The sequence below is a fragment of the Lagenorhynchus albirostris genome, chromosome 2 (assembly GCF_949774975.1).
Source record: "Lagenorhynchus albirostris chromosome 2, mLagAlb1.1, whole genome shotgun sequence".
NCBI lineage: Eukaryota > Metazoa > Chordata > Mammalia > Artiodactyla > Delphinidae > Lagenorhynchus > Lagenorhynchus albirostris.
Window position 1 is genome coordinate 185,882,272 of NC_083096.1, and position 16,941 is coordinate 185,899,212.

General features: G+C 66.9%; 2 protein-coding genes across 3 annotated transcripts; one reads left to right on the plus strand and one right to left on the minus strand.

Annotated features, from left to right (window-relative positions):
- The first annotated feature begins 38 nt into the window (after positions 1-38).
- Positions 39-4,126, plus strand: C1QTNF12 (C1q and TNF related 12). The gene is made up of 8 exons (XM_060142853.1): positions 39-377; positions 2,226-2,342; positions 2,423-2,507; positions 2,605-2,756; positions 3,065-3,173; positions 3,409-3,499; positions 3,725-3,803; positions 3,935-4,126. Exons 1-8 carry the CDS (start codon positions 210-212, stop codon positions 4,031-4,033), a joined length of 900 nt encoding a protein of 299 aa, XP_059998836.1. The 5' UTR covers positions 39-209; the 3' UTR covers positions 4,034-4,126.
- A 9,832-nt stretch (positions 4,127-13,958) lies between these two features.
- On the minus strand, positions 13,959-16,879 carry B3GALT6 (beta-1,3-galactosyltransferase 6). 2 transcript variants are annotated; one of them, XR_009539315.1, is made up of 2 exons: positions 15,226-16,879; positions 13,959-14,142 (listed from the first exon to the last, which is right to left on the minus strand). XR_009539315.1 is itself a non-coding variant. In XM_060142854.1 (1 exon), the coding sequence occupies exon 1, from the start codon at positions 16,877-16,879 to the stop codon at positions 15,905-15,907; it is 975 nt and encodes a 324-aa protein (XP_059998837.1). In that variant the 3' UTR covers positions 14,620-15,904. The 2 variants fall into 2 exon arrangements, 1 of the variants encoding a protein (XP_059998837.1); XM_060142854.1 differs by lacking the exon at positions 13,959-14,142 and having other exon boundaries at positions 14,620-16,879.
- Between the last annotated feature and the right edge of the window lie 62 nt (positions 16,880-16,941).

Genomic DNA, 16,941 nt, shown 5'->3' on the forward strand with positions numbered 1-16,941 from the left:
GCGGGCGGCAAGGGTACTGCTCACGAGGGAACCTGCGGGGACAGGGGTGTGTCCTCCCGCTTCCCTTGCTAGCCAGGCTCATCCCGCGCAGACATGCACCAGTGGTGGCTGGGCAGCCCTCGGGGCTGTGCTCCCGCGCCGGGGCTCTGAGTGCCTTCAGGCACCTGGGCTCACATCACTGAGCCGCTGCAGCCGACCCGGCAGCCAACATGCGCTGGGTCTGGGCGGCCGCCGCGGCCCTCCTCTGGCCACAGCTCACGCTCCTTGGGGGCGTGAGGGCCCGGCGGGAGCCCAAGAGGCCACGGAAGCCCGGCCAGCACCCCGCAGCCCCCAACGCCACCACGTCCAGCAGCGAGGGGCTACTGGGCTTCCCCAAGGTATGCAGGGTCTGGGCGCACGTGGGCGCCTTCCTCCCAGCTGCAGGCTCTGCCCGCTGGACTCTCCAGGCCTCCCCTCCCCGTCTGGGTGGGGGGGGGGCTTTGGGCAGCAGCCACAGCAGTGTGGATCGGGCGGGCCTCGAGGACCCTCTCTGGGCCTGGGGAGGGGTGGGGGCGTGGAGGGGCTTCCCAGTGGGCTACATTGAACCCTTTGAAGCCCCAGGGACCATCATGCCCTGAGCAACCTGCTGCCATTCGGTGTGACTGCAAATTGGGGAGGTGCTTTGGGCAGCCAGTTCAGAGCCCCTGCTGCAACCCGGGGTGCCCCAACTCCCGCCTCCGGTGAGGCCAAGGCTAGCCTCTGCCTGACGCGCTGCTGGGCAGCCAGCACCCCTTACGGCCTCTGGCATGGGACGTGCTCCAGGCCTGGGAGGCCCCCGGCCCTCTGAGAGGAGCTTCTTGTACCTGCCTCAGCCCTAGGGTTCCACCCTCTTGGGCTGGGGCTCCCCGAAGGGATCTTAGAGCTGGCCCCAGCAGCGCAGGCCTGGTGGCCGCTGGAGTGAAGCGGCAGTTGCTGGGCCAGGCCCCCTGCCAGCCCTCGAGCCTTTGATCCTGGCCTCCCGCCTCCCGAGGGCGTCTCCGTGGCGGCCACCCTGGCTGCTCTCGGCCCACGCGGCCCCATTGGAGCCGGAGGCGCCGTTTTCCAGCTGGGTAGGCCGAGGAGAGAGTCCGCCTCGGGCCCTGCTGCCAGGGGAGTGGGCTGCCAGCAGGTTCTGGGGCAGAGGCACGCAAACTCTTGAACCAGGCTCCTGGGGGAGGTGTCCTTGGGGACAGTTCCTGCCCGGCCTGCCCCTCCAGAGCCAGGGCAGGGCAGTCTGGGGTCAGATAGGGGGGTGTCCCTGGCCACGCCACCCCTGCCACAAGACGGCCCTCCCCAGGCGTCAGGAGCCCTGCTCTTCCTGCTGGGGCTGGGCTCCTCCCCCACCTGCCCACCCCGGGTCCTCCAACATGGCTCGGGTCTGAGGCGGCCAGAGGAACAGGCGGACAGCAGAAGTGAGGACCCGGAACGTTCGGAAGTTCCTGGCTCCTCTCCCTTCCCTGGCGGGCCCCTCCCAGCTCCCCAGGGTAAAGGCCTGCCCTGGGAGCCTGGGCCTTCGTCGTGTTTGGCGCTGGAGGCTGACCGCTGGACCAGACCTTGGCCAGGACCCCTCTTCGTGCCTGCCTGGACGGCTCTCCGGGAGTAGCCAGGGCTCCACTGGCCTCGTGGCAGTGGCTCTCTCCTGCCACACCAGAGTCTGCTGCGCTCCTGGCCACTTCAGGGACCTCTGTGTGAGGCCGGCACACAGCCCTGGACGCAGAGAGGGACCGAGCTCCCGGCACATGCCCCTCCCCTGGCAAGCTGTCGCGTTCTCTGACGTTGGGGCTGGGCGTGCCCCTGCCTCTCCTGCTGCCCTGCTGCAGAAACTGGGCGTAGGAGGGGGGCTTGCAGGGTCCGATCCTGGGCTGCCAGGTGGCACACCCGATGCCCAGCACAGAGTGGGACCTTGCCCACTGCCCCCAGCCTCACACGGCTCTGGAGAACTCACTCCTGCCCACCACTGCCTTTCTCAGCCGGGGCTGGGCCCCTGTCAGGACATGTGGGGCCCGGCCCCGTGTGCACACGGGTGTGCCCGTCTGCTTGGGAACGGTTGCTGCAACACAGCAGCAGACCCGAGGCTCCTGGACGTCAGGCCCTGGCCTGAGTCCTGGGGGTGGCCTGTGGTGCCCCGTTGCCATCTTCCTTGTGTCTGCCCAGGGGGCAGTGGGGCCTGATGGTCAGCACTCTAGCCCTGTCCTCTGACCCTTCAGCTGCCTGAGGCCTCAGGGCCTGAGTTCACAGATGCCCACATGACATGGCTGAACTTTGTCCGGCGCCCCGATGACGGGGCCTCAAAGAAACGGTGCCGAGGCCAGGACAAGAAGTCGGTGAGCCCCGGGGTCTAAGCCCAGGATGGGGATGGCTGTGGGTCCCACAGCTATCCTCATTTTCTCCTGCTCCCCCACAGCGAGGCCCCCCTGGCCCCCCAGGACCCCCCGGTGCGGAAGTGACCCAGGAGGCTGTGCTCCGGGAGTTTCAGGGGATGCTGAAGGGTAGGCACCCCCCGCCCACTCTTCTCCCGAGGCTCAGGAGGTCACCCTGGGGGTACCCCAAGCTGAGCCGAGCCGCCCCTCCACCCTGTCCCCACAGAGGCTACCGAGCGTCGGTCCTCAGCGCCGCTGGGCCCCCCGCTGCCCGAGGGGACGGGGAGGTGGCTGGTGTCCGAGGCCTTCCACTGTCGGCTGAAGGGCCCGGTGCTGGTGGACAAGAGGACGCTGGTGGAGCTGCAGGGCTTCCAGGCCGTGAGTGGGCGTGGGGGGCAGCCCGGGGGCTTCCACTGTGGGTGCTCAGGCCCCAGCAGGGCCGGGCGAGGCTCGCGGTGGGGTCCGGGGTGGTCAGGGGCAGGCACACCCTCCCCTCTGGAGGTCCTTGGGGCCCCGATCTGTGCCCAGAGGCCTGGGTGGGTGCAGATGCACGGGTCAGCCCTCTGCCTTGCCCACCTGGGGCCTCTTTGGGCTGGGGGCTGTTGGTCTCAGGCGCCTCCGCCAGGCTGGGTGTGGAAGGTGAGGGTCCAGACTCTGTAGCCCGCACCCCCCTGCTGTCCTTTCAGCCCGCTGCCCAGGGCGCCTTCCTGCGGGGGTCTGGCCTGAGCCTGGCCTCCGGTCGGTTCACGGCCCCGGTCACCGCCATCTTCCAGTTCTTTGCTAGCCTGCACGTGGGTGAGCGGGGCCGGGCCAGGGTGCATGTGGGGCGTGGGGGCTGGCCTTCCGGGTGTGCCCCAGGCCTGGGTCCTATTGCAGAGGCGTCTCCTGCTCGCACCCTGACTCCCTTGGGGGCTGGACGGGTCCTCACGCCCACCCTCCCCAACCCGCAGTGTGCCCCGAAGCCCCCCAGCCCCTGCCCCCCCTGCTCCGTCCTCCCTGAAGGTGCTGCAGACCTGGCCTGTCTCCGCAGACCCCAGGGAGCTGCAGGGCAGGGCCCGGCTGCGGGCCCGGGACACAGTGCGTGTGCTGGTCTGCATCGAGTCCCTGTGCCATCGCCACACGTGAGTGGGCCCTCCTGGGGGTCGTGGGGGCGTCCTGAGGGGCACGGGGACCATCTTGCCCACAGAGGGGGGCTTCCCTGAACACAGAGAACTGCAGTGAGCACCGGGGCGGGAGCATGCGAGTCTCTGGGCGCCAGCGGGGGGGCGGGGGGCCCACCCCGGGGGGGGCCCACCCCACCCCACCCCACGGCCACTGTGCCCTCACCCCTGCGGCCCCGCGTCCAGGTCCCTGGAGGCCATCTCCGGCCTGGAGAGCGGCGGCAGGGTCTTCACGGTGCACGTGCAGGGGCTGCTGCAGCTGCAGGTGAGGCCGGGGGTCGGTGGGGCAGTGCGGGGGCGGGGGGCAGTCCTGGGCCTCCAAGCTGCCCGGGCCGGGTGTCGCCTGGCCGGCAGCCGGGCCCTGTGGGTGGTAACGTCCACTGTGGGTGTCTGCAGGCGGGACAGTACACCTCCGTCTTTGTGGACAATGGCTCCGGCGCAGCCCTCACCGTCCAGAGCAGCTCCAGCTTCTCCGGCCTGCTCCTGGGCACGTGAGGGGCCGACGGGCCGCGGGGCAGCTGCCGCAACCCTCACCCCGCTGCCCTCCGGTAAACCTGGGGTCACAGCAATAAAGAGCCCCCAGCCCTTCCTGTCGCCTGGTAGCTGCGGCGTTGTAGGGGCAGGGGTGGGGGAGGGCGGGGGCAGCAGCAGCCGTGGAGTGGCCTCAGGACACCCATGGGTGCGGGCGCGGGCTTGGCCCTGGAGGTGGAGCTTCCGGCCGAGCACCCTGGCAGCTGGGGTGCGTCCCCCACGGCCCCTGTGCCTGCCAGGGGCCACGTTTACCTCGATGACAAGGACAGGTGTCTGTTCAGGCGCCGCTTGGCCCTGCCCATGGCCTGGGACCACCCCTCCGCCTGCCCAGGGCCGGTCCAGCCTCAGAGGGTAGCAGCCCGTGGGCATTCACAGGGCCTGGGAGACCTCGAGGCTGGTGAGTGGCACAGTGCGTGTCGGGGAGCAGAGGGCGAGGCGGGGCCCCCCGTGGGGCTGGTGGGGAGCAGACAGGTGTGCTGGCCTCACACCCTCCAGACGCGGACGATGTCCCCGCGGCCCGGGTGTCCTCAGCGTCCCTCATTCCCCCAGGGACCTTACTTCTCACCACCTTCTCCTTGGCGGCTGCCCCCCCCCTCACCCGGCGACAGGGTCAGAGTGGCCTGGACAGGCGGCTGAGGCCCTGCCTGTGGGTCCTGTGGATTCGGCCCCTGCCCGCACCACTCAAGCTCAGACGGAAGAATGTAAATTGGTTGTGGACGTCCGGGTCTCTGCAGAGCTGCCGAGATACCATCGCTGGTTGGCACCTGGGCCCTGGGTGGGCGGCCGCACCTGGCCCCTCCGCCCATGACTGGGGCTTGGGGGTGGGGGATCAGCTCCGCCGCAGGGGGGCCCGGAGACCCGTCTCCAAGGCTGAGCAGGGAAGGGCAGGGGCTCGGGCGTCCGTCTGCCAGCTCGGGTTGGCGTGGGGAGTGGGGTGGGTTACCAGCCGCTCCGCCAGACCCTCCCTGCAGCCCGCTGGGTAATGAGGCAGGAAAGCACTGGTGCCGGGAGGGCACCAGTGCGTGCAGCGGCGGGCGTGGTCACTGACCCGTCCCCACCTCTCTCCCCGCTCCCCCGGGTGGCATCAGGGGCCCCGGGTCTGGGGGCGGTTCTCGGCTTCATGGCGCCGCCGGCCTGGTCCGAGAGGGATGTTCCCGCTGCCTGCAAGAGGGAGGCGTGAGTGGCGCACTGGGGTCTCTGTTGGGAGGTCGGGGGAGGCTGCGGGCCGCCCCCCACACCCCCGGCACCGAGGTCCTGTGTGGGCCGAGGAGCCCAGGCCTCCTGACACTGCTGTATGAAGCCCAGCTTGGCCGCAGGCACCAGTCTGTGTTCCCACCCATGTACAGGGCTCACTGAGGCGGTGACTGGTGGGACCAGACCCCCCCCCCGCCCCCGGGGCTCTCCTGACTGTCCTTCAACACCGGCCGGTCCCCCCACCCTACCCCCGGCCCGGGAGGGGGCAGGTCTCACCTCACCCAGACCTGCCAGGGGCTGTGATGACAGAGGTTGGGGCCAGGCCCTGCTGGGGCGACAGACGGGAGACAGGAGATGAGGAGAAGAGAGATGGAGAGGACGGACAAGCCGGCCGCCCAGGGCTTCTGCGGGCAGGTGGCCAGGGCCGGAGGGCCCGCGCCCGGCGCCCGACTCCACGCTTCCCGTCTGTCTCTTCTTCCTCCCGGTTTCTGCCCCTAATGGGAGGTCATTAACCACTTAGCTCTAATTCCCTTGGAATGTGCCGCGTCCAGCTGGGCCCTGGCGCTGGGAGAGCTGGAGCAAAGACATGGGGGGCTGGGGTGGGCGGCAGTGGCTGCTATAGGCGGGTCCAGGGGCACGAGCTGGGGTGGCCCTCAAAGACGCAGGCTGTGCTCCCAGTGCGGACAAGCGGCCAGTGCAGGGTGAGGCCCCAAAGGCCCCGCCCTGGACCCAGCAGCAGCATTTTCTCTCAGCCCCGTCATCTCCTGAAGCTGGACCCAAACTGGGGTGTTTGCTAAGCTCCCTGGGCCCTGGGCCCTTACAGTCACACCCACCCAGTCTGAGCAGGGGCTCCTGGGGTGGGTTGTAGCAGCTCTTGCGCCTCGGGCTCACCGGGGGTTCCGGGTTGGGGGCCTGGGGACGGGCTTTTCCCTGTCCTGGACTCTGGGTGTGGAGCTGGGCTTTGAGGTGGCCAGCACAGCGCTGGCGGCCTCAGCTTGAGCCCTGACTCCGAGCCCTGCTCTGAAGCAGCGGCAGGTGCTGGGCTGACCCCGTTGGCCCTTCTAGGCTCAGTTCCCAGAACCTCTGGCTGACCCTTCTGCCTGCAGCCGGGCCTGGGGACTTGCTGTGCTGGGGGCTCCCGCGAGGGAGGACGCTTCCTCCTGGGAGCACTCCAGTCCTGGCTTCCCAAGCCCTGGTCCCCGGCCACAGCCGGGCTGCTGCTGACTGCCCCTCCCGGCCCCGAGGCTGAGGCAGCCCTGGGGTGCTGGGGGCAGGTGTGTCCAAGTTGGGCCAGAGCCAGGTCAGCACCCTCGGCCTGCTGTCCAGTTTCAGTGCAGACAAGAATGTGGGTCTCTGGCTCAGGGCAGTTTGAAGTTCTCTCAGGTCCGGGCGCAGCTGCCAGCCCCCTCCCTTCCCCCCACTCCGCCCCGCAGGAGCTGGCAGGGGCAGGGGTGGCCCCTGGTCCCCTCTGTGGGCTGCGGATGGGACAGGGTAGGGGTGAGGCCAGCAGGACAGGCTGCCCACCTGGCCTGGGCTGGGGCTCCGGGGAGGGGGAGGCCCTCAGGGTGTGGCCAGGACTCGCCGGCCCGCTGCAGCCTTTTGCAGCTGCCTGTGGCCGGTGCCCAGCTCGGTGTGACTTCGTCCCCTCAGGCTAGGCCTGGGCTGGGCGCAGGGATCTGCTCCAAGGGCCCCTTGGGCTGCCTCTCCCCACCGGGGCCCCTGTCCTTAGCCAGCCCAGACCCTCTGACTCCTGTGACCTGGGCCAAGGACCCAAAACGGCCCGAGGGGGTGTGGGTGTGGGGAGTGCAGGGGGCCCGTTGGGACCTGGGTGGACGTGTCCTCTGTGTGTCTGTGCACCTCTCCCTGGGTCTGCACGAACCTGGGCCCGCCGTGCTGACCCCGCGTGCCCCAGTGGTGGCTGCGGTGGTGACTCTGGGAGCTCCGCCCTGCCCTGTGGTCCAGGTGGAGCCTCCCATGGTCCCTGGTGTCTGGATGCCGCGTGGGGGTCTCTGAGTGCCCTCTCTCTCCGCCCCGCGGCCTGCCTGGGCTTTCTCGGCAGAGCCGAATCACCAGGACCCTCGGGAGTGGATACAGAGCAGGTGTCCAGGCCTCGGCGGCTGGAGACCCTGGCTGGCCGGTCCCTGAGCTCAGGAACAGCCATGCTCAGGGTCCTCGGCACTGGTCCAGCCGGGGGGGCTTTCGTGCTGGGCAGTTGGGCTGGTGGCCGCACGGCCATGGGTGCCGGGCGGGGAAGGGCCACTGCCCAGGGCCTGGAGCTGGACTCACCGGATGGCCGGGGACTCTGGGTGATGGGGGAGGGGAGAGGGGCTCCCGGCCCCTGTCCTGGCGCAGAAGCTCCTTGCGGGCAGCAGGGAGCCTTATCTCATCCGAGGCCTCCAGCCTGCACTCAGCGCTCTGACCTGGGACCTGGCTGCACCCGGGGGGGCCCTCGCTCGCTCACTGGGCTCTGCCAGCGTGCCCTCTGGGCTCCGTGTTCAGGCCACTCCAAGCCCTGCATGACCTCGGGGCCCTGACCCAGGTCACTGAGGTGCTGGGTCTCCGGCCCGGGGTGCCTGAGCTCACCCAGGAGCTGACGCCTCCAGCAGCCTGGGGCCTCCCCCGGCCCAGCCCTGGAGCTGGGTGGACACAGGCTGGGGAGCCCGCCTGGGTATTGGCAACTCCCACACCGGTGCCTGTGTGTGCCGCCATCAGCGCGCCTGCCCCTCGGTGCGTCTGCCGGAGTGTCTTGTGGTGCACGCGGGCAGGCCTGGCGGGGGCCGGGGCCCTGGGGACCAAGGGCCTTTGTTCGGGAGGATTTGGGTGCAGCCCTGCTGTGGGGCAGTGACTCATGCATGGGCTCCTCTGGTGCGATGACATTGGTGTTGCAACAGCTGGCGTCACACGCACACCTGGGGCAGTGGGGCAGTGGCCAGGCCAGGAGAGATGGCCACCTGTGCCCGCAGCCCCTCCGGGCGGCGGGTGGGACCCGGGCGTGTGAGAATGGGACTGAACAGGAAGGAGCATCACGGGCGGAACTCCGCCTCTGAAGCGAAGCGTCTCCAGAAGCAACCCCTGCCACCGCCCCGCCGCCCCGCCGCCCCGCCGCCCGCACCGGGCCCCGCAGCGGGATCGGCCTGGCCTTCACTGTGGAGGCTGCCCGCTCTCGCCTCTGGGGCCGGAGGCGCAGGCTGGGGTCTGTCTGGGAACACAGTCAGAGGGCTGGACACGGTGACCCAGCACTGCTGGCCGGGCTCGAGCCTGGCTCTGGCCATCCGCCCGGCACTCTGTGCGGGACGGGGTGGGCGGCTGTAGCCGGGGGTGCCGGGCCCCCTCGGGGGCTGGGCCGCCGAGACCCTCAGATGCCAAAGGAGGGAGGGGCCGGGGCTGGGGTTTTTCCTTCTCGGGTCACTGGGCCGGGTCAGGCCCTGGGTTAGTGGGAAGTGGGAGCTGGACGAGGGCCCTCCCTGGGCGCCTGTCCCGCCGGCAGGGCCGTGGAGGTTCGGTGTTTAGAGGACAGAGTCAACCTCCGTCCGGTCCCCATGGCCACCCTGGCTCCTGGCTCCTCCCCAGCCCTGAGCGTCACCCAGCACCGTGGCCAGCTGAGCCCTGCCCGGTGGACCCTGCTGGCCGGCCAGCAGGCATGACCCGGGGCCAGCGGCAATGGGGTACCAGCTGTGAGCCCAGGGCATTGTATGGTGGGAGGGTCCTTGATGTCCTGCCGAGTGTTCAGGTCAGAGTCGGCCCCCTGCTAACACCCTTGTCCCCACTGCCCAGACCTCCTAAGGTCCAGGGTCCAGCTGCCCACCTGGCCACCAGAGCCCCCTTCCCAGGGCGGGGGGTGTGCTCTCGGGTAGCTGCCATGTCTAGGCTCCAGTGGAAACCCCTCTGTAGAGACCCGTGACCCTACCACCTCCTAGGTTCCCCCCAGGCCCCCACTTCCATCTCCTGGGCAGACCTCATCAGTCGGGTGGCGTTGGCTGGACCCGGGGTGCCTGCTGGTGCTTGGGCCGGGGGCCGTACCTCTGCCCTGTCTTCTGACCCGGCCGACTGAGGCTGACATCCAGAGTGGGGTCAGGCCTTGGCCCAGCGTCACAGGAACTGCTCACCTTTCCTGATGTCACTCATTCCTCGCGTCCTGTTCTGGGGCTCCAGGAGCCGGGAGGGGTATCAGTGGAGACTCGGCCGTTGGCCACTGGCCTCCCCTGGGACTCCCACCAGACCCGGGCCCCAGGCAGAGCCACTGCTGCAGCCACGGTCTGCGGGATGTCCACAAGGTCACACTGAGCGTCTTGCTGGTCACTGTGGCCCGAGCAGAGGACTGAGGCTGGCCGCCTTCCACTCCCCTCCTGCTCTCCTCTCATCACCCATCCAGGGCCCCGTGGCAAGGGAGGAAGGGTGGGGTGGGTTCCCGGGACCCCCAGCCGAGGAGGGACCCTGGGGACGCGTGGGGTGGCCGGTTGCCGTTTGCTCTGGGGGATCCCTGAAGCGGTCGGCGCCGTCGGAGGGGTCGCCTGGCCGCAGTGTGGCCGTGGTGGGCAGTGCTGCCTCTGTGTGAGGCCGTGAGGTCTGAAGGGGGGCGTGCTGGGGAGGGGTGGGGAGCCAGTAGCACCATCCACAGATGGGGTGGGGTTGGGGGGGGCGGAACCGAGGGGTGGGGCCTGGGGGGCGCCCGCAGAGGCCAGGTGACAGGTGAGAGGTCTTCTTCCAGCTCCCAAGGCTGTGGGGACGGTGACCACAGGGGAGACCCAGGCCTGGGGGCCTGGACAGGTGGGCGGGGCGGCCTTTCACCGTCTCCCTGGACTCATGGTGGGAGAAAGATGTCGGCTCAGCCCAGAGCGTGTTTATAAGAAGGAAGAACAGCCCGTGCCCTTCGTCAAGCCCCTGGAACCAGAGCGCAAGCACCAAGGAACGGCTGGATGTGACCTTGACCTTGGGGTTCTCAAGTTGCTCCGGAGGGGGGCCCCGCTGGGGGCCGGGCAGCTGGCCTGCTTTAGGCCTGTCTGCGGCAGCTGCTGTGGGCTCCGTGGGGCTCTGAATGGCAAGGGTCAGTGGTCTCACGATGTGGACAGGGTGCCTGGGGCAGGGGGACCGAGAAGAGGGCTGGCCGCCCCCGTGAGACCCTGCGGATACGGGGCTGAGACCCAGTCCACAGGGGCACGGGGGACCCGATGGATGGAGGGAACGTGGGGCCAGGCAGGTGAGGCACAGGCTGCGGGGATCCTGGCATGGCCACTGCGGGCCTGCCCCCAGGTGGCAGGGTCTGTGCTGAGCCCTGGGACGTGGCGGAGGCTGGGCTCAGCCAGTGGCTGAGGGCTCTGGAATGCCCCGGCAGGCGCCCGCCCAGCACCCAGAGTTGGGAGGACCGGGCAGGTGGCGTCGGAGCTGTGCTTGTCCACAGGGAAACGGGGTCTCCCACAGTCTGGGGCCTGCGGCTGAAATCCAGGGCTCAGCAGACTCTGCGACTCTGGGTGGAACCCCTGCCGGTCTCCTCTGGGCCTCGGGCCGGCCACCGGGGCACTTCTGGGCTGGCAGCTGCATCGCTCCGGACTCTGCCCGTTGGCACAGGGCCTCCTCCTTCCTGGGTCTCTGCTTCCTCTTCCTACGAGAACACAGTCATACTACAGTAGGGCTGCACCTGCTGTGCTCACCTTAGTTACACCTGCAAAGACCCTACTTCCCAATCAGGGCACACTTGCAGGTCCTGGCGGCTGGGACCTGACACGTCTTCTGGGGGACACAGCACAGCCCGTAGCCGGCCCCTGAGAACCTTGACCACAGCTAAATATGGGCCCCACCCAGGCAGGTGGGTGGACGGAGAAGGTCCGAGGGGATGGGGCCACGTCCTAGGAGGACCCACACGCAGCAGCACTTCGTATCCTGAGGCAGCCGCCCAGGCCCATCCGGAGGACGCGGGGCTGGCTGAGCCTGAGCCATGGCTTCCGGGCACCCAGCAGCGCCAGCTCTGCCTCCCGGGAGGCGTCTTCCGAGCAGTTGGGCCCAGCAGGCGGCAGGCAAGGGGCTCCTGTTTCCCGGGTCGGTCTCACTCCTGGGGCAGCACAGACCCCGGGACAGCCAGGTACACAGGTGAAGGCCGGGGGAAGCGCGAGGCCGGGGGAGCTGTCGGCAGGTGATCTGGACGGGCCTCCCCGAGGACAAGGAAGGGATGTTGCCGTGAGCAAGGGCTGGTGGAGGCTCAGGGAAGGAGTGAGCCTGGTGTGGAGGGCAGAGGAGACTGCAGCCAGGGGCCCCGGAGAGCAGCCTGAGTGAGGGGAGGTGACGGGGGCAGCGGCTGCAGGGCCCCCGGTGCCCTGCTGGCTTCTCTCTCTCTCTCTCTCTCTCATCTATTTAGTTTACTTTTTGGCTGTGCCGCACGTTTTGTGGGGTCTTACTTCCCTGTCCGGGGGTGGAGCCCGTGCCCCTGCAGTGGCAGCACGGAGTCCTACACGCTGGGCTGCCCGGGAAGCCCCGTTGCTGGCTCTTCCTGCCCCAACTGCCAGGCTGGGTATCTCTGGGGTTCCCCGCGGGCCCCCCACTGCTCAGTGGCTGGTTTGGAGGTGGTGAAGTAGGGCCAGCATCTTGGGGGCTCCTGCATCTCCCCCTCCCCATGTCTCCCTCCCAGACCCAGCAAGGGGCTTTCGGCATAGAACCCCCAGGGTTACGGCGCTTCAGACACCAGGGGTCTTTGAATCTGAATGTTTCTATTCTTTTTTTTGGTACGCGGGCCATGTGGGATCCTCCCGGACCGGGGCACGAACCCATGTCCCCTGCGTCGGCAGGCGGACCCTCAACCACTGCGCCACTAGGGAAGCCCTGAATGTTTCTATTTTTATCATGTGCACATGAGGCTGGAGGACATTCCCGAGGCCAGAACTTACTGGCTAAACCTGGTATATACAGCGACACTGGGGGGTGGGCAGGGAAGGGAGGACGCCACCACCCCCTGGGATGAGTCAGGGGCTGGCTGAGCACATAGGGACAAGGGGACAGCTGGGCCACTATCTCTTCCCAGCTCCAAATTGCACACCAGCCTGCACTGTAGGGTCCGGAGGCCGGGAAGCCCCAGCACCAAGGGCAGGCGCACCTCTGGGCTCACTTGAGGGGAGCCTCAGCCCCTCTCTGTCCTAGGGTCTCTTCTGGCAGCCATGTGTCCTGGGTGAACCCCTGGCCTCCACTGCGTCACTGGTCCTGCTAACTCAGCCACACCAGGTGGACCCAGGATTTGGAGGTCTGGAGAGGGCCTACCTGTGGCCGTGTGGCGACCCCAGCAGTGCAGTGCCACAGACCACCCCCCGTGCCTGGGCCTTCCTGGCAGGCACCGTGTCCTCTAGGTTCTTGGGTCCCACGTTTCTCTATTTTATTAATTAGTGATATCGTATCGTATTTTTAACTTAAACTTTGAGTTTTGGGTCCCCATGGGCTGTTCACCACTTGAGGTGTCCTGTACCCTAAATTCCCCCAGAAAAGCCAGTTTGGTGGTCCGGCTTCCCATCTCCTAAGGACCTGTTGCCTCCTGAACCCGGGACAGCCTGGGCTCGGCCCCTGGTCCACAGGGCACCCATGCCCAGATGGCGTGGACTTCATGGGAGGTGCAGACCAGGAGGGCTGCCTGGGAGGGGGCGCCGTGGCCGGTCCGCATGCAGGGGATGGTGCCAGCCGGCAGGGAGGGTGAAGGCTTGGCCCCCGCCTGGCCAGGAGAACCTGCCGAAGCGGACAGGGCAGGAGCAGAGAGGCAGAGGCTGGAGGGCAGACTCCTCCAGGCCGGTGGCAGGCTGGGCTCCGTGACGCCCACGTGTGGCCCGTGCACGGGCTCCAGGACCACAGATGGGGTGGCTGTGGGTCCCTCTAGGAAGGGATCCTGGCCTTCAGCTCCAACATGCTGTCTGACATCTCCTCAACCACAGTGTGGACGGGCACCGTCAGCCCAGGCTGTGTGTGATGTGTTGGAATTTAGTGTTTTGGGTTGAACAGTATGAGATTCCCACGTCTGTGGGTCAAAACTGGTTGCATACTGGCATTTTCACGTGGTTCAACTAAACGCTAAAGCTCACGGTGCCCCACCCCCAAGACAGGCGCCTGGAATTTTAGAGTTTTTACCAGGGGGGCTTGGACGTCGGTGCCCGGGAGGGATCTGAGGGTCCAGCGGCTCTGCCCTGGCCACGTGAGCCTCCGCAGGTCTTCCCATCACTCTAGGCACCTTATCCTGTTCTGAGAAATGGACATGTGTGCCCACCAATTCCTCCGATAATCCCGGGGTTCAGATGAGACATCCCAGGACCATCATCCCAGACAGTCAGCATCCCTCAGCACTCACCCAGTGGAGGGCAGGGCCCCATCCAGCTCACCCTGGTGTCCCCAAACCTTCAGCCACGCAGTCAGTCCTGGCGCAAGGCTCACCACACCTCATAATCAGAGCCAGGTCAGAGGTTGGGGCCTCTGCTGTCCAGCCTCTGCCTTCTCAAGGCAGGAGAATTGTGGTCAGGTCACCAACCATAAGACTACCCCCTCCTTTATGGACTGAGACCCAGACTATTTATTTATTTATTTATTTATGGCCGCCTTGGGTCTTCGTTGCTGCGCACAGGCTTTTTCCTAGTTGCAGCGAGTGTGGGCTACTCCTCGTTGTGGTGCGCGTGCTTCTCATTGCGGTGGCTTCTCTTGCTGCACAGCACGGGCTCTAGGCACGCGGGCTTCAGTAGCTGTGGCTCGCAGGCCCTAGAGCGCAGTCTCAGTAGTTGTGGCGCACGGGCTTACTTAGCTGCTCCGCGGCATGTGAGATCTTCCCGGACCAGGGCTCGAACCCATCTCCTCTGCATTGGCAGGCGGATTCTAAACCACTGCGCCACCAGGGAAGCCCCTGAGAGTTCTTGATATTCTTCTACCTTTAGACAAAAATAACCAAACCTGTCACTATGGACTGACTGTGCCCCCCAAATCAGACGGAGGCCCCAATGCCCTGGTGCAGTGGCGTCTGGATCAGGGTAAGGGGGCCCATGAGGGGATTAATGCCCTGCTAAGAAGGGACAGCAGAGAGCTCGCCCTGGCTCCCCCACCACAGCACAGCAGGAAGGTGGCCCTCTGCACACCAGAGCGAGGGCCTTGACGGAACCCTACCACGCCGGCACCCCGATCACAGGCCCCCAGCCTCCAGAAGCCACAAGAGAGAGCCGTCTGATGTGTAAGCCACCTGGGCCAAGATACCGCTCCTAAAATGCACAGCCTGAGGGCTCGGGAATGGCAGTAAACAGGTGAGTCAGAGACTTGTGCCCTCCTGTTCCTAGTGCCCCAGAGCCTGGGCTGCAGGCAGGTGGCAGCACAGCCCGGACCCAGACAGAAAGTGCAGAGTTCTCACACCCCCAGCCTGAGAAGGGCTCCCCGTTTCCCGGGAGCCACTTTATTTGACTTCTGCAATGACCACAGTGCTCACTTTTCACATTTAACGGGGAAAAGAGGAAGCCCCAACCTTCTGGGGACGTGCAAGGGTGCCACGAACTCCTGCTGTCCCCAAGGGGACATGTCATAGCAAGGCTGTCTCAAGACAGATTTTGGGAAACCTCGTCAATGCTTCCAGAAACACTTGCCCTGGGCGGCCGAGAGGAAGCCTTAAAGAAAAGTGTTTTTAGAGAGAGACAGTGGGGTTGCCTTCCGTGTAAACAGAAGAGAGGTGGATGAGCTCTTCCATGTCTCAACCCTTAAGCAGCAATGCGTCTACAACTCAAGTTGGAAAAACTGATTAACCCACAAATTCCAAGTTCTCGTAGAAAAATCCTCTCTTGAATACCAAAACATATGAGACCCCCCCAACTCTCAACTCAAACGCTTATCTTCGCAAATTCACAAAATTTATAAATAAATAGCAGGCAAGCTCTGAATTACACGTACCACGAATTCACTCCAGACAAACACACAGACCAAAATACCACGAAAGCTGACTCACATAAAACGAAGTTAAACCCTAGACGTACATGTGACAAGGGTTACCAGCAGGAGACGCAAGAGGTGACCTAACCGCATAAAGCAACAGTAACTTCTATAAAAGCTGTTGGGTTGCATCACATGGCGAGTCTCCGAGTGCCAGGGCCCAGCTGACAGCGGCCACAGCCCTCAGCAGGTGCAGGTGGGTGGCCAGTGCAGTGGAGGCAAGACACGACATTGTCCCCAGCCCTGAGGGGTGGGGCATTTTCCTTTGGGGTCATGTCCTGCAAGGCCTGTCAGCTCCATCCTCTGGCTCCTTGGTGCCGGCCTGGGAGAGGACAGTGTGTGCTCAGGCCCCGCGGGGCTGCCTGCAGACTCGCCCACGTCCAGGCAAAACGCTAAAATCCAGGGACGGGACATTTCTGTCTGACAGGATGCTGGCCGCAGACGCAGAACAAGATGCCCTCGGGTAGGCTGTATGGGTGCTTAGCGGAGCCGGGGCTTAGGAGGTGTCCACTGCTGCCTGGCATCTGGCCCATGGTCACCAGGTAAACTGGGTCCTCTCGAGGGCCGGCCTCATGCTAACGACCAGCCAGAAGCTGTCAGCTTCACCAGTGGAAGGCCGGCGGGCGGCCCCCAGTAACTCGGTCCAGCCTCCACACACCACCACGAGCGGCAGAATGGCTGCGCAGGGTCTGGAGCCGGGCGTCCCAGCCCTGCTCGGGGCGGTCAGGGGATGCCCTCCTTCCTCTGGCAGCACTGCGAGGGTGGCGCCGACCAGTCGTAGACGTAAGACAGGCGCAGCTGCACCTCCCGCTTGCACAGGCGGCCCTCGCGTGCCAGCGTCCGGTGCTTCTCTAGCATGTCCTCCAGGCTCTGCTTGTGCGTCACCAGGTACTGGTTGTTGCAGCCGCGGGACTTGTACTCGGTGTCGAAGCGCGGGTCGTGCTCGCGCTGCACGTCCACCGGCGCCAGCCAAGCGCCCAACGACACGTCCTCGCTGTGCCAGGCGCGCAGGTACTCGCGGCTGAGGCGCAGGTAGCGCACGAGGTCGGCCGAGAGCACGTACCCGCCGCCCAGCGCGTAGGGCAGGTAGTAGTCGCAGAGCTGCCAGGCGGCCTCGCGCCAGCGGCCCCCGGGCCGGACGCGGCCGCGGCCCGAGAAGAAGCCCCAGTAGAGGCGGCGGCGGCGCGCGGGGTCGCGGGCGCGCAGCTCGGCCAGCAGCGCGTCCAGACGCGCGAACGAGTCGTCGTCTGCCTTGAGCACGAACTCGAAGGCCACATGCTCGTCCAGCCAGGCCAGCATGGCCAACACCTTGGCCGTGAGGTTCTCGTACGCATCACGCAGCGCGGGCAGCAGCAGCAGGTCGCCGTGCCGTGCCTGTTCGCGCTCCAGGGCGCGCCGCTCGTCGGCGCCCAACCCGCCGGTGCCCACGGCGAAGCGCGCCCACACGTCCCCGGGGCCGCCGCGCCGCGCCGCCAGCCATGTGCTGCGGACCACGCTGCGCCGCTCGGCCGCCCGCGGCGCGCTAGCCACCAGTACGGCCAGAAAAGCGGCGGCGCGCGTGGGGCCGAAGGGCGCGGGCGCGGCGGGGTCGACGGGCGCCCTGCAGCGCGCCAGGTAGAGCAGCGCAGCGCCGCCCAGCGCCAGGGCGCTCAGGCCCAGCGCCGTTCGGTGCCGCCACGCGCGCCGCAGCAGCTTCATGGCGCGGGGAGCGCCGCGGACCGCGCCGTCGGGCTACGTGGACCCGCGTACGCTCCTCATTG

Excerpts from the sequence above, each read along its gene's own strand:
- C1QTNF12 (XM_060142853.1), top strand. The coding sequence starts at position 210 with ATGCGCTGGGTCTGGGCGGCCGCCGCGGCCCTCCTCTGGCCACAGCTC. Across the intron at positions 2,757-3,064 it reads AGCTGCAGGGCTTCCAGGCC|CCCGCTGCCCAGGGCGCCTT; the intron begins GTGAGTGGGCGT and ends CTGTCCTTTCAG. Across the intron at positions 3,174-3,408 it reads CTTTGCTAGCCTGCACGTGG|ACCCCAGGGAGCTGCAGGGC; the intron begins GTGAGCGGGGCC and ends CTGTCTCCGCAG.
- B3GALT6 (XM_060142854.1), bottom strand. The coding sequence starts at position 16,879 with ATGAAGCTGCTGCGGCGCGCGTGGCGGCACCGAACGGCGCTGGGCCTG.